Source organism: Delphinapterus leucas, chromosome 7 (genome assembly GCF_059928025.1).
Source record: "Delphinapterus leucas isolate spDelLeu-1000000601 "Yukka" chromosome 7, BTC_Dleu_Yukka2, whole genome shotgun sequence".
NCBI lineage: Eukaryota > Metazoa > Chordata > Mammalia > Artiodactyla > Monodontidae > Delphinapterus > Delphinapterus leucas.
In genome coordinates, this window is record NC_143135.1 from 88,432,641 (window position 1) to 88,446,948 (window position 14,308).

The window sequence follows — 14,308 nt, forward strand, 5'->3', positions numbered from 1 at the left end:
TGCTGGTCCAGGAACCACACACAGAACCTCTCACTTAACTAGGACTTGTTTCCAAGCCTGGTTGTGCATGAGAATCGCCTGTGGAGCTTCGTACTATTCCAGAGTTTGAGTGGAGCCCGGGCTTCCTCATTTCTCAATGAACCACCGGTGATGCTGATGCACAGCCAAGGCTGAAAACTGCAAGTAAGTGTTTATCCCTGTTTAAAGGCGATCGTCCCTCTAAAGGGCTAACACACTGGAGTCAGCGATTTACGTGTTAGTATGAATGAGTTCCTGAGAGATTTTAGTGGAGGGAAGGAAGTGAGTACTGAAGACCCTAGACTGAGGGACACATGTGGATAAGGCACACCCAGGGGAGGGAAACCGAGGCGGCCAAAACCATCTTTACTCACCTCACCAAGGGGGTCGTCCAGCCTGTGAAAGCCCTTTGCAGCAGCCCTAGATCAGACAGTTGCAGCCACCTCCTTGGACACCCTCACTAACTTGACTTTGCTTCTCAGGCTCACTGACTGTGGCCAAGACCATCAAAATGGCAACGTGCAAAACCCAGCTGGTCAGATATTCTGACTGAAACCCCGGATACCACTTAGTCTCGGGCCGTGGGCCGGCCCTGCCCCTGACCTCTTGTGCCCTTCCTTGTCCAGGGAGCCCCTGGAGAACACTGCCTTATGGATTTGATCATTGGTGCTCCCCTCCTGCATGGGATGGGAGTGGACTTTAAGCTTTTATTATTTTTTTATTTTTATTTTTATTTTTTTGAGGTACGCGGGCCTCTCACCGCTGTGGCCTCTCCCGTTGCGGAGCACAGGCTCCAGACGTGCAGGCTCAGCGGCCATGGCTCATGGGCCCAGCTGCTCCGTGGCATGTGGGATCTTCCCGGACCGGGGCACGAACCCGTGTCCCCTTCATCAGCAGGCGGACTCTCAACCACTGCGCCACCAGGGAAGCCCAGCTTTATTTTTTTATTAGGAGAGATGACAGCTCTCTTTAGCTGAGCATACTCAGATGTTTATCTCACTGCCTTTCAACCCCAGTTGGAGTGACTGATAGGGGGAAAGGGAACAACTTTTTTCCAGTTTCCTCTCCCAAATGCAAGCTTTGCGTTCTCACTGCCCCTCAACTATTAATTTAGTTCTTTCATGGCTTTAAGCCGGCTCAGTCTTCTAAGGGAACCACTCTCACTGCTCCTGCAACACCAGTCTCCAACAAGAAACTCCAAATTTAAGGGAGAGTTTCCACTTTCAAACTGCAGCATCTCCAGCCAGGGGCAGGGCCTAGCTAAACTGGGACTGAGGCTGGTGTGACTGGAGGTGCCGGAAAGTGACTGCAGGATAGGAAGTCCTCGTGCTCCCAGAGGGGTAGAGGTGCACCATATGGGAGTGGGGCCTGAGGGTGTTTGCAAAATGTGTTTCTCTTTATCCTGTGTTGTGCTAAGGATGGCCTGAATGCAGGCCTCATTCCTGATTTGCCGAAAGAATGGTAGGCCTTGCACTGTGGAAAGAGCTGGGATGGGTCAGGGGAAGAAGGTACAGATTCCCTCAGTTGCTGAGGAGGTCAGACAGAGGGTTTACAGGAAAAGATCCCTGAGAAACAGGAGGCCGAGGCTCCGTCTGACCAGGTGAACAACCTCAGAAAAGCCATGCCTCTGTATATATATACACCACATCTTCTTTACCCACTCATCTGTTGATGAGCACTTAGGTTGCGTCCATGTGTTGGCTATTGCAAATAGTGCTGCCATTAACATTAGGGTGCTTGTATCGTTTCAAATTAGTATTTTTTCTTCGATATATACGCAGCAGTGGAATTGCTGAGTCATATGGTAGTTCTATTTTTAGTTTTGTGAGGAACTTCCACACTATTTTCCCTAGTGACTGCAGCGATTTATGTTCCCATCAGCACTGTACTAGGGTTCCCTTTTCTCCACATTTTCGCCAACATTTGTTACTTGTGTTATTTTTGATGATAGGCATTCTGACGGGTGTGAGGTGATATCTCACTGTGGTTTTTGTTACTCAGCCATAAAAAAGAATGAAATTATGCCATTTGCAACAATGTGGATGACCTAGAGGGTATTATGCTTAGTGAAATAAGTAAACGGAGAAAGACAAATACTCCATGTTATCACTTATATGTGGAATCTAAAAAAATAAAACATACAAATGTATATAGCAAACAGAAACAGACAAAGATATAGAGAACAAACTACTGTTTACCGGGGGGGAAAAGAAAGAGGGAGGGGTGAGATAGGGGTAGGGGATTAAGAGACACAAACTACTATGTATTAAATAGATAAGCAACTAGGATATATTGTACAGCACAGGAACATATAGCCATTATTTTGTAATAAGTTTAAATGGAGTATAATCTATAAAAATATTGAATCACGATGTTGTACACCTAAACTAATATAATAGTGTAAATCAACTATACTTCAATTTAAAAGAAGAAACAGAAAAGCCATGCCTCCTTGCAAGGCCTCAATTTCCTCATCTGTAATTTGAGGAGGCTGAATTAAATCATTCTTATATCACACAGGCCCGATGTTCTATGATTCCACAATTGAACTCATATTGAGCCACTTACCCTAAAATACAATAAGTGGTTGCTAAAATTGCATTAAACTGAATACAAAGTATTTCATCTGTAGTACTAGAGTGAATTTACAAATAACAAGAACTTCAGAAGTTCCAATGAAAACATTCACTCTCTCTCTTCCTGAAAGATTGTGTAAAATGATGAAGGACTTTCTAAACAAGGTCCTGTGCAAAGAGGTTCGATTTATGAACTTTAACATCACTTAAAGGGGAAATAATACTATGATCCCTAAAGCCCTTAATCCAAAAGACAGGACATGTAAGTGAGGAAAACTCAAGAAGAAAGGAAGCCTTCCTCCAGGAGGTAGACTGAATACCTTTCCCTTTGAGTACAGACTAACTAGCTTCTAACATGCAGAGTATATAAAGGAGGGGAGTAACTACGGTGGAGAAACCTGGCAGACACCACTTTAACCAAGTAACCAAGGTCAACATGACCAGTGATAAGTCGTGCACCCCTGATGCCACTAGAAAGACACTACCCCTCTGTGACGTTCTTCCCCCAAAATGCATAACTCTGGTCTAATCAAGAGGAAATATCACGCAACCCAAATTCAGGCACATTCTACAAAATGCTTGAATGGTGCTTTTCAAAACTGTCCAAGTCATAAAAGCAAGGTAAGCCTGAGAAATTTTTACAGATCAGAGGAGATTAAGGGGACATGATAACTAAATGCCACAGGATATCCTGGATTGGATCCTGGTACAGAAAAAAAAAGACATTAATGGAAAAACTGGTGAAATGCAAATAAAGTCTATAATCTATTTAACAGTATTATACCGATGTTCATTTCTTAGTTTTGATAAATGTACCATAGTTATATAAGATCTTAACATTAGGGGAAGCTGGGTGAAGAGTATCCAGGAATTCTCTGTACTTTATTTTAGCAACTCTTCTGTAAAGCTAAAATTATCTCAAAATAAAAAGCTAAAAAAAAGACTACAAGGGATAGACAAAGTTATTAATGCTGAAAATGTGTCAACTAACAATGAATATGGCATTACTCTTTGGATGTAAGACATATCTTTTTAAACATAAGATTTTAAATTTGTACATCATTAAACCTGAATGAAATGTCAAAAAACCATGGCATCACTATCTTTGTCTCCATATTCACTAAGTTACACTATAATCTGTATAAGAGATGTTCTGTCTTGTTCATCACTGTATCCCCATCACCTAACTCAGAGGAGACATTCAGAAAGAATGTGTTGAGTGAATGAATGATGTGATTCTGGGCTTTGTACACAGATAATTAGATAAACTCAACTCCTGAATTCTTGGAACATACAATCTAAGAAGATATCTTTTAAATTATTTTATTTATATTTTTATGTGTTATTTGTATATAAATCTGAGAAGTCTAAGATTTATATGTTAAATCTAAGAATATACATATATAAAATATATACACATATGTGTGTGTATATATATAATCAAAGAGAGCACTGTAACAATATGAAGCCAATTTGAGAAAAAGTGAATTTATGTCAGGTGGGATTTTTGCCTTATTTTGCTCACTGCTGTATCCTCAGCAGTTTTGGAATAGCTTTGGCACGAGCTGACACTCAATATATATCTGTCCAATGGATGAATGGATCAAACCTCATGTACCTGCCAAGGGGATGTCTTCCAGTTCCTTTCAGTTGAGTGTGTAGGAAGAGTGAGGTTGCTGCAGAGAAACCCTCTGTCTCCCAGCCTTGAGGCAAGTTGGCATGTGCTGTGTTTGTGCTCAGTGTTCCCCTGGGATGCCTTAGAGGTTCTCCCACTCTGCCTTCCATGGCCTTTCAGAATCCTCATTGTACACAAAGGTCTGACTGTGTTTTTATCCAAAGGCAAGAAAAGAAATACCACATCGGAAATGTCTCTGCACTCATTTCCACATTGCAATTCATGTTGACTTGGTGAAGAAATTCAACGGAACTGAACAGCTCTTTGCAGAATGGAACTTTACATGAGAGCCCCCAAGCAAAAATTTCAGAATGAGTCCCTTTACCCTCCTGAATTACCAGATAAACAACTCTCCAGGGAAGAGCTTCTCTTGTGGGGTCCTTAAGTGGTATTTATGCCCATACTCATGTGAGCTCTTAACTCTGGATACAGCACAGGTAATTTCTCTACTTCAGGAACTCTCAAAGTATAGCCATGGTTCCAAACATGCAACACAACTGTGTACATAGAAATCTGCCTGGGAAGCCAAAGGTAATTAACTCTGTGCTTTTTTTGCTTCAGAATCTCAACCTCGAACATTTTTGTTGTTCTCCTCCAGGCACTCCCACTATTAGGGACTAAAATTGAAATGAAGTGTCTTCTCTTCACCAGGACTCTATAATTAATGGAGAAAAGGGAAATGATTTTAGTGGGCTAAGGTCTCCTTTACCTGCATTGTTTCCACTGTTATTCATGGGAAAACAGAGAGAACTCCTTGAAAGAATTTATCTCAGGGACAGACTTAACAGCTGCAAACGAGGCGATTTGAGGAGCATCCAAAAGTCCAACCAACCAAAACTAACTTCCTTTCTCCCCCACCACAGGGACTAAAATTGTCAGTATTCATTTTCAGCAAATCACTCCCTCGTCTCTGAAAATTTGAATAAAGATATCATCTGAGTGGGGTGACAAATTAAGCCATTGTCATGCAAGGAGAGATTGATATTTATCAGATTAGCCAGCCAGTCATTTTAAAAAGTTCTTAAGAAAAGGTACATGGGAATGTACTGGCTAAATGGTGAAGGGGATGCCGCTGCCGCTGCCGCCGCTGCTGCTGATGGAAGTGACGGTGATGGTGAGGAACAGGATGATGATGATGATAGCAATGATATGGCTAACGATGGTGGGGATGATGACGGCGGTGATGGTGATTGAGCTTATTGGTAGTAGAGCTGTTAAGAACAACAAAAAATTTTTTGAACAACGTGCTATGTACCACTCACTATAATAAGCACGCTGTATTAATTATTTCACTTCGTCCTCACATTCACTTTTTTTAATTTTATTTTTTTTATACAACAGGTTCTCATTAGTTATCTATTTTCTACATATTAGTGTATATATGTCAGTCCCAGTCTCCTGGTTCATCACACCACCACCATCACCCCCCACCCCTCTCTCCCGTCTTGGTGTCCATACGTTTGTTCTCTACATGTGTGTCTCTATTTCTGCCTTGCAAACCAGTTCATCTGCACCATTTTTCTAGGTTCCACATATATGCGTTGATAGACGATATTTGTTTTTCTCTTTCTGACTTACTTCACTCTGTATGACAGTCTCTACAAATGACTGAATCTCATTCCTTTTTATGGCTGAGTAATACTCCATTTTATGTATATATGTACCATATCTTCTTTATCCATTTGTCTCTCGATGGGCATTTACCTTGCTTCCATGACCTGGCTATTGTAAATAGTGCTAAAATGAATATTGGGGTGCATGTGTCTTTTGGAATTGTGGTTTTCTCTGGGTATATGCACAGTAATGTGATTGCTGGGTCATATGCTAATTCTATTTTTAGTTTTTTAAGGAACCTCCATACTCTTCTCCATAGTGGCTGTATCAATTTACATTCCCACCAACAGTGCAAGAGGGTTCCCTTTTCACCACACCCTCTCTAGCATTTGTTGTTTGTAGATTTTCTGATGATGCCCATTCTAACCCATGTGAGGTGATACCTCATTGTAGTTTTGATTAGCATTTCTCTAATAATTAGTGATGTTGAGCAACTTTTCATGTGCTTCTTGGCCATCTGTATGTCTTCTTTGGTGAAATGTCTATTTAGGTCTTCTGCCCATTTTTGGATTGGGTTGTTTGTTTTTTTAATATTGAGCTACATGAGCTGTTTATATATTTTGGAGATTACTCCTTTGTCCATTGATTCATTTGCAAATATTTTCTCCCATTCTGAGGGTTGTCTTTTGGTCTTGTTTATAGTTTCCGTTGCTGTGCAAAATCTTTAAATTTCATTAGGTCCCATTTGTTTATTTTTGTTTTTATTTCCATTACTCTAGGAGGTGGGTCAAAAAAGATCTTGCTGTGATTTATGTCAAAGGGTGTTCTTCCTATGCTTTCCTCTAAGAGTTTTATAGTGTCCAGTCTTACATTTAGGTCTTTAATCTATTTTGAGTTTATTTTTGTGTATGGTGTTAGAGAGTTCTAATTTCATTTTTTACATGTAGCTGTCCAGTTTTCCCAGCACCACTTACTGAAGAGACTGTCTTTTCTCCATTGTCATAGATTAGTTGATCATAGGTGCATGGGTTTATCTCTGGGCTTTCTATCCTGTTCCATTGATCTATATTTCTGTTTTTGTGCCAGTACCATATTGTCTTGATTATTGTAGCTTTGTAGTATAGTCTGAAGTCAGGGAGCCTGATTCCTCCAGCTCTGTTTTTCTTTCTTAAGATTGCTTTGGCTATTCGGGGTCTTTTGTGTTTCCATACAAATTGTAAAATTTCTTGTTCTAATTCTGTGAAAATTGATAGGGATTGCATTAAACCTTTAGATTGTTTTGGGTAGTATACTCATTTTCACAACATTGATTCTTCCAATCCAAGAGCATGGTATATCTCTCCATCTGTTTAAGTTTAAGTTACCTTTGACTTCTTTCATCAGTGTTTTCTGAGTAAAGGTCTTTTGCCTCCTTAGGTAGGTTTATTCCTAGGTATTTTATTCTTTTTGTTGAGATGGTAAATGGGATAATTTCCTTAATTTCTCTTTCTCATCTTTCATTTTAGTGTATAGGAATGCAAGATACTTCTGTGCATTAATTTTGTATCCTGCAACCTTACCAAATTCATTGATTAGTTCTAATATTTATCTGGTAGCATCTGTAGGATTTTCTATGTATAGTATCATGTCAATTGGTGAACAGTGACAGTTTTACTTCTTTTCCAATTTGGATTCCTTTTATTTATTTTTCTTCTCTGATTGCTGTGGCTAGGACTTCCAATACTATGTTGAATAACAGTGGCGAGAGTGGACATCCTTGCTTTGTTCCTGATCTTAGGGGAAATGTTTTCACTTTTTCACCATTGAGAATGACGTTTGCTGTGGGTTTGTCATATATGGCTTTTATCATGTGGAGGTATGTTCCCTCTATGCCCACATTCTGGAGAGTTTTTATCATAAATCGGTGATGAATTTTGTCAAAAGCTTTTTCTGCATCCATTGAGATAATCATATGGTTTTTAGTCTTCAATTTGTTAATATGGTGTATCACATTGATTGATTTGCATATACTGAAGAATCCTTGCATCTCTGGGATAAATCTCACTTAATCATGGTGTATGACCCTTTTAATATGTTGTTGGATTTTGTTTGCTAGTATTATGTTGAGGATTTTGCATCTATTTTCATCAGTGATATTGGTCTGTAATTTTCTTTTTTTGTAGTATCTTTGTCTGGCTTTGGTATCAGAGTCATGGTGGCCTCGTAGAATGAGTTTGGGAGTGTTCCTTCCTCTGTAATTTTTTGGAAGAGTCTGAGAAGGATGGGTGTTAGCTCTTCTCTAAACGTTTGATACAATTCACCTGTGAAGCCTTCTGGTCCTGGAATTTGTTTGTTGGAAGATTTTTCATCACAGTTTCAATTTCATTACTTGTGATTGGTCTGTTCATATTTTCTATTTCTTCCTGGTTCAGTCTTGGAAGGTTATACTTTTCTAAGAATTTGTCCATTTCTTCCAGGTTGCCCATTTTATTGGCATAGACTTGCTTGTAATAGTCTCTTATGATACTTTGTATTTCTGCAACATCTTTTGTAACTTCTCCTTTTTCATTTCTAATTTTATTGATTTGAGTCCTCTCCCTCTTTTCTTGATGTGTCTGGTTAAAGGTTTATCAGTTTTGTTTATCTTCTCAAAGAACAACCTTTTAGTTTTATTGATCTTTGATGTTGTTTTCTTTGTTTGTATTTTATTTATTTATGCTCTGATCTTTATGATTTCTTTCCTTCTACTAAAGTTGGGTTTTGTTTGTTCTTCTTTCTCTAGTTCCTTTAGGTGTAAGGTTAGATTGTTAATTGAGATTTATTTCTTGAGGTAGGATTTTATTGCTATAGTCTTCCCTCTTAGAACTGCTTTTGCTGCATCCCATAGGTTTTGGATTGTTGTGTTTTCATTGTCATTTGTCTCTAGGTATTTTTTGATTCCCTCTTTGATTTCTTCAGTGATCTCTTGGTTATTTACTAATGTATTATTTAGCCTCCATGTGGTTGTGTTTTTTACAGGTTTTTTGCCTGTAATTTATTTCTAATCTTATAGCATTGTGGTCAGAAAGAAATGCTTGATATAATTTCAATTTTCTTAAATTTATCAAGGCTGGCTTTGTGACCCAAGATGTGATCTATCCTGGAGAATGTTCTGTGTGCACTTGAGAAGAAAGTGTAATCTGCTGTTTTCAGATGGAATGTCCTATAAATACTATTTAAGTCCATCTGATCTATTTTGTCATTTAAAGCTTGTGTTTCCTTATTAATTTTCTGTCTGGATGATCTGTCCATTGGTGTAAGTGAGGTGCTAAAGTCCCCCACTATTATTGTGTTACTGTTGATTTCCTCTTTTATAGCCGTTAACATTTGCCTTACGTATTGACGTGGTCCTATGTTGGGTGCATATATATTTATAATTGTTGTATCTTCTTCCTGGAATGATCCCTTGATCATTATGTAGTGTCCTTCCTTGTCTCTTGTAATAGTCTTTATTTTAAAATCTATTTTGTCTGATATGAGTATTGCTACTCCAGCTTTCTTTTGATTTTCATTTGTATGGAATATCTTTTTCCATCCCCTCCCTTTCAGTCTGTATGTGTCCTAGGTCTGAAGTGGGTCTCTTGTACACAGCATACATATGGGTCTTGTTTTTGTATCCATTCCGTGAGCCTGTATCTTTTGGTTGGAGCATTTAATCCATTCAAATTTCAGGTAATTCTCAATATGTATATTTCTGTTACCATTTTCTTAATTGTTTTGAGTTTGTTTTTATAGGTCCTTTTCTTCTCTTGTGTTTCCCACTTAGAAAAGTTCCTTTAGCATTCATTGTAGAGCTGGTTTTGTGGTGCTGAATTCTCTTAGCTTTTGCTTGTCTGTAAAGCTTTTGATTTCTCCATCGAATCTGAATGAGATTCTTGCCGAGTAGAGTAATCTTGGTTGTAGGTTCTTCCCTTTCATCACTTTAAATATATCATGCCACTCCCTTCTGGCTTGTAGAATTTCTCCTGAGAAATCTGCTGTTAACCTTATGGGAGTTCCCTTGTATGTTATTTGTTGTTTTTCCCTTGTTGCTTTTAATAATTTTTCTTTGTCTTTAATTTTTGCCAATTTGATTACTGTATGTCTCGGTGTGTTTCTCCTTGGGTTTATCCTGTCTGGGACTCTCTGCACTTCCCGGACTTGGGTGGCTATATCCTTTCCCATGTTAGGAAAGTTTTTGACTATAACCTCTTCAAATATTCTCTCAGGTCCTATCTCTCTCTCTCTCTTCTCCTTCTGGGACCCCTATAATGTAAATGTTGGTGCATTTAATGTTGTCCCAGAGGTCTCTTAGGCTGTCTTCATTTCTTTTCATTCTTTTTTCTTTATTCTGTTCTATGGCAGTGAATTCGAACGTTCTGTCTTCCAGTTCACTTATCTGTTCTTCTGCCTCAGTTATTCTGCTATTGATTCCTTCTAGTGTATTTTTCTTTTCAGTTATTATATTGTTCATCACCGGTTTTTTGTTTTTTAATTCTTCTAGGTGTTTTTTCTTTAATCCTTCTAGGTCTTTGTTATACATTTCTTGCATCTTCTTGATCTTTGCCTACATTCTTTTCTCAAGGTCCTGGATCATCTTCACTATCATTATTCTGAATTCTTTTTTGGAAGGTTGCCTATCTCCACTTCATTTACTTGTTTTTCTGAGATTTTATCTTGTTCTTTCATCTGGTACATAGTCCTCTGCCTTTTCATTTTGTCCATCTTTCTGTGAATGTGGTTTTTGTTCCACATGCTGCAGGACTGTACTTCTTCTTGCTTCTGCTGTCTGCGATCTGGTGGATGATGCTATCTAAGAGGCTTGTGCAAGCTTCCTGATGGGTGGGACTGGTGATTGGTAGTGCTGGGTGTTGCTTTGGTGAGCAGAGCTCAGTAAAACTTTAATCTGCTTCTCTGCTGATGGGTGGGGCTGAGTTCCCTCCCTGTTGGTGGTTTGGCCTGAGGCAACCCAGCACTGGAGGCTACAGGCTTTTTGGTGGGGCTAATGGCCGACTCCAAGAGGTCTCATGCCATGGAGTACTTCCCAGAACTTCTGCTGCCAGCATCCTTGTCCCCGCAGTGAGCCACAGCCACCCCCCACCTCTGCAGAAGACCCTCCAACACTAGCAGGTAGGTCTGGTTCAGTCTCCTATGGGGTCACCGCTCCTTCCCCTGCATCCCGATACACACACTACTTTGCGTGTGTCCTCCAAGAGCAGAGTCTCTGTTTCCCCCAATCCTGTCAAAGTCCTGCAATCAAATCCCACTAGCCTTCAAAGTCTGATTCTCTGGGAATTCCTCCTCCCATTGCTGGCCCCTCAGGTTGGGAAACCTGATGTGGGGCTCACAACCTTCACTCCAGTGGGTGGACTTCTGTGGTATAATTGTTCTCCAGTTTGTGAGTCACCCGCCCAGCAGTTATGAGATTTGATTTTATTGTGATTGCACCCCTCATACCATCTCACTGAAGCTTCCCCTTTGCCTTTCGATGTGGGGTATCCTTTTTGGTGAATTCCAGTGTCTTCCTTTTGATGATTGTTCAGCAGTTAGTTGTGATTTCAGTGTTCTCACAAGAGGGAGTGAGCACACGTCCTTCTACTCCACCATCTTGAATCAATGTGTACATTCACATTTATATATCCTTTGTACAGATGAGAAAAATTAAAGCTGAAAGAGATTAAGCAACTTGCCCAATGTCACCCAGCTAGGAGAGAAAGGACTGAAGCCCGCCAAAGATTTCAGATGGTGCCCTGGCTGAAGCACCCTACATTTCCAGGGTTAGGAAGGAGCTTCAAGTTTCCTGGGGAAGTAAGAGCACACCTTGAAAGGAGGAGAGGGAAGGCCATCTCTGACTTACGCTTTGACATCAAGTCCCCTCTGCTGATGTCGCTATGACAGTTATTACAGGGGTAACAGACCTCAAATCAACTTCTCTACCATCTCTGATGGAAAAATACACAGGAAAAGGCAAAGACACATCTTGGTGAATATGGCATGAGCTGCTGGGAAAAGAATGTTCTTCTACATGGAATTTTGTTTTCTTCCCTGAGAAGGGAGGACGGGTTACCCATGCTGCATACAGTGTCCCTACAGAAACCTTTGAGAAAAAGACCAAGAGATGAATGGGACACAGTTAGCAACATGTTCCATTCATCTCCCACAGCCTTGTTTTCAATACCAAACGATTTCATGTTATCCCATTATTACTTAATGGTATTACCTTGTTTATTAATTAATCTATTGTTTCATCTGTTTGATCTTTCTTACTAGACTGCTAACTCTGTAAATGGAGACCATATCCTGCTTCTTTATACAGGATATATACATGCCTGTGCTGGGCATGGTGTTGGTGCCCAGTGAATATCTGAGTTCTGATTTTTTGAGGAACCTCCACTCAGCCAGGGTCAGCTCCTGTCTGATGGACACTGAGATGCCAGAACAATGGGAACCCAGAGAGTTTGCAGAGATTATCTGTCCTCCCTATAAGAACAAAGATGACCCTCAGTATTTTTCTGCAAGCATCAGGCAAGCTTTCCCAAGGTTTGGGATCTGTGGCAGACTCAAGACCTTTCTCCAAGAGGCAGATTCATCTCAGTGCCAGGAATTGCCCAAGTTCCCCTGTGCCAATGAGTTGTCCTGTATGGGGAGCAGGGAGGATTACCTGAGATGATGGATAAAGGCATACTTTATAAATGCTCACATTCATCTTTACATGGTGGTTAAGAGCATAGACTTGAAGCCAGATTGCCTGCCTTTGAATGCCAGCTGTGCTACTTACCAGCTATGTGACTTTGGACAATCGATTTAACCTCTCTGTGCCTCAGTTTTTCTTCTGTAAAATGGATATAATACTACTCATCTCATAAAATTGTTGTAAGGATTAAATATACAAAAGCACTTAGAAGAGTTCCTGGCATATAACAAGTGCTGTATATAGGTTAGGTGTTATTATTGCTATTATTTTTATTATTATTAAAACATTCTGCAGACATAAGTTATCTTTACCGCTCTTCACAATGAAGATATTTCACTGTCTCCCAACAAACTCATGAGACAGATTTTATTATCATCTTTACTTCAGAGATGAAAAAAATTAAAAACAGGAGACTTAAATGACTTGTTAACGCTACACTCAGTTTGCCACACCATTTTGTCTTTTGATGATGGTGCAGAGAGTGGTCTTCAGATGATGGTCAGATCCTGCTGGGCCTGGAGAGGGGCAGAGGCAGATGGCTCAACAGGGCCCCGCTGGCCTGAATAGGTTTTGCTCTTGGATAGAATCCTGGGATCGTCTCTCTTTATTGACTGACTGACCCCCACATAATCAAATCCATGCTTGTGCCCCACATCTCACCTCTGCTCACTCCTCAAATACGGTCCCTAGCTGCAAAATGAACCTTTATTTTTCTTGTTCTAATTAGCTTGGTGGTCATTTTGCCCCATTATTGAAAGCCTTGCATACTCTAAGTGCTTTTCCCTGGGCGAAAAAATCTGCTATCTGCTGCCAGGGATGAGCAGGGGGACTTTGACAACTGGGTACTGGGCGGTGGGCACCTGAGCACCAGGAAACCAGCATCCTCCCTCCCCGGGCAGTTAGCTACTGAAGAACTGGTGTTCTTGCTGATGGCACCTCCTTTGTACAGGCATCCAAAAACAATGTAAACCTGGAGCAAAGCGCTGGGGAGGTTACAAAGATGAATCAGAAACAGGTAATGCACCCGTGAGACTTACAGGCCAGGAGTGGGTGCACAGCCCGCATACAGCGAACTCTAATACTGGAGCCACCTGCCGCATTTCAAATGCTGCTCTTCGTCTTACTAATTTTATATCCTTAGGCAAGTTGCTTGACTTGTCTGTGCCTCAGTTTCTCATTTACAAAATTTGGATAACGATTATACCTATCTTGAGAGGATTCAGTGAATTAATACATATAAAGCTCATAGAATAATGTCTGCACATAGTAAGCATTTAATAAAAGTTGGCTATTATTTTCATATATTATATATTTATATATTATTAAATATACTTAGTATATATTACATAGAGTATGTAGCATATGTATTATATACAGTTATACCATATAAGTATATACTATAGAGCGGTGGTCCCCAACCTTTTTGGCACCAGGGACCGGTTTCGTGGAAGACAATTTTTCCACGGAAAAATTGTGGGGGAGTGTGGAATGGTTCAGGCGGTAATGAGAGTGATGGGGGGGATGGTTCAGGCAATAATGCGAGTGATGGGGAGTGATGGGGAGCGATGGGGAGCGGCAGATGAAGCTTCGCTCTCTCGCCCACTGCTCACCTCCTGCTGTGCGGCCCAGTTCCTAACAGGCAGTGGACTGCTACTAGTCTGCGGCCCAGGGGTTGGGGACCCCTGCTATAAAGCATATAGCCTACATATAGCATATTGTTACATACACTATTCTCAAAATAAATATGTATTATTGTTACAATGTTCTGTAGTAACAGCAAGGAAAGAGTGATTA

The 14,308-nt window shown here is 40.2% G+C and overlaps 1 protein-coding gene across 1 annotated transcript in view; it reads left to right on the forward strand.

Annotated features, from left to right (window-relative positions):
• Positions 1-5,323: 5,323 nt before the first annotated feature.
• The window catches only part of LOC149748810 (uncharacterized), a 78,801-nt gene continuing 69,816 nt past the window's right edge, over positions 5,324-14,308 (forward strand). Inside the window, 1 exon segment of the mRNA XM_089915887.1 lies at positions 5,324-5,383. Within this exon segment, the coding sequence (XP_089772013.1) occupies positions 5,324-5,383 (60 nt within the window).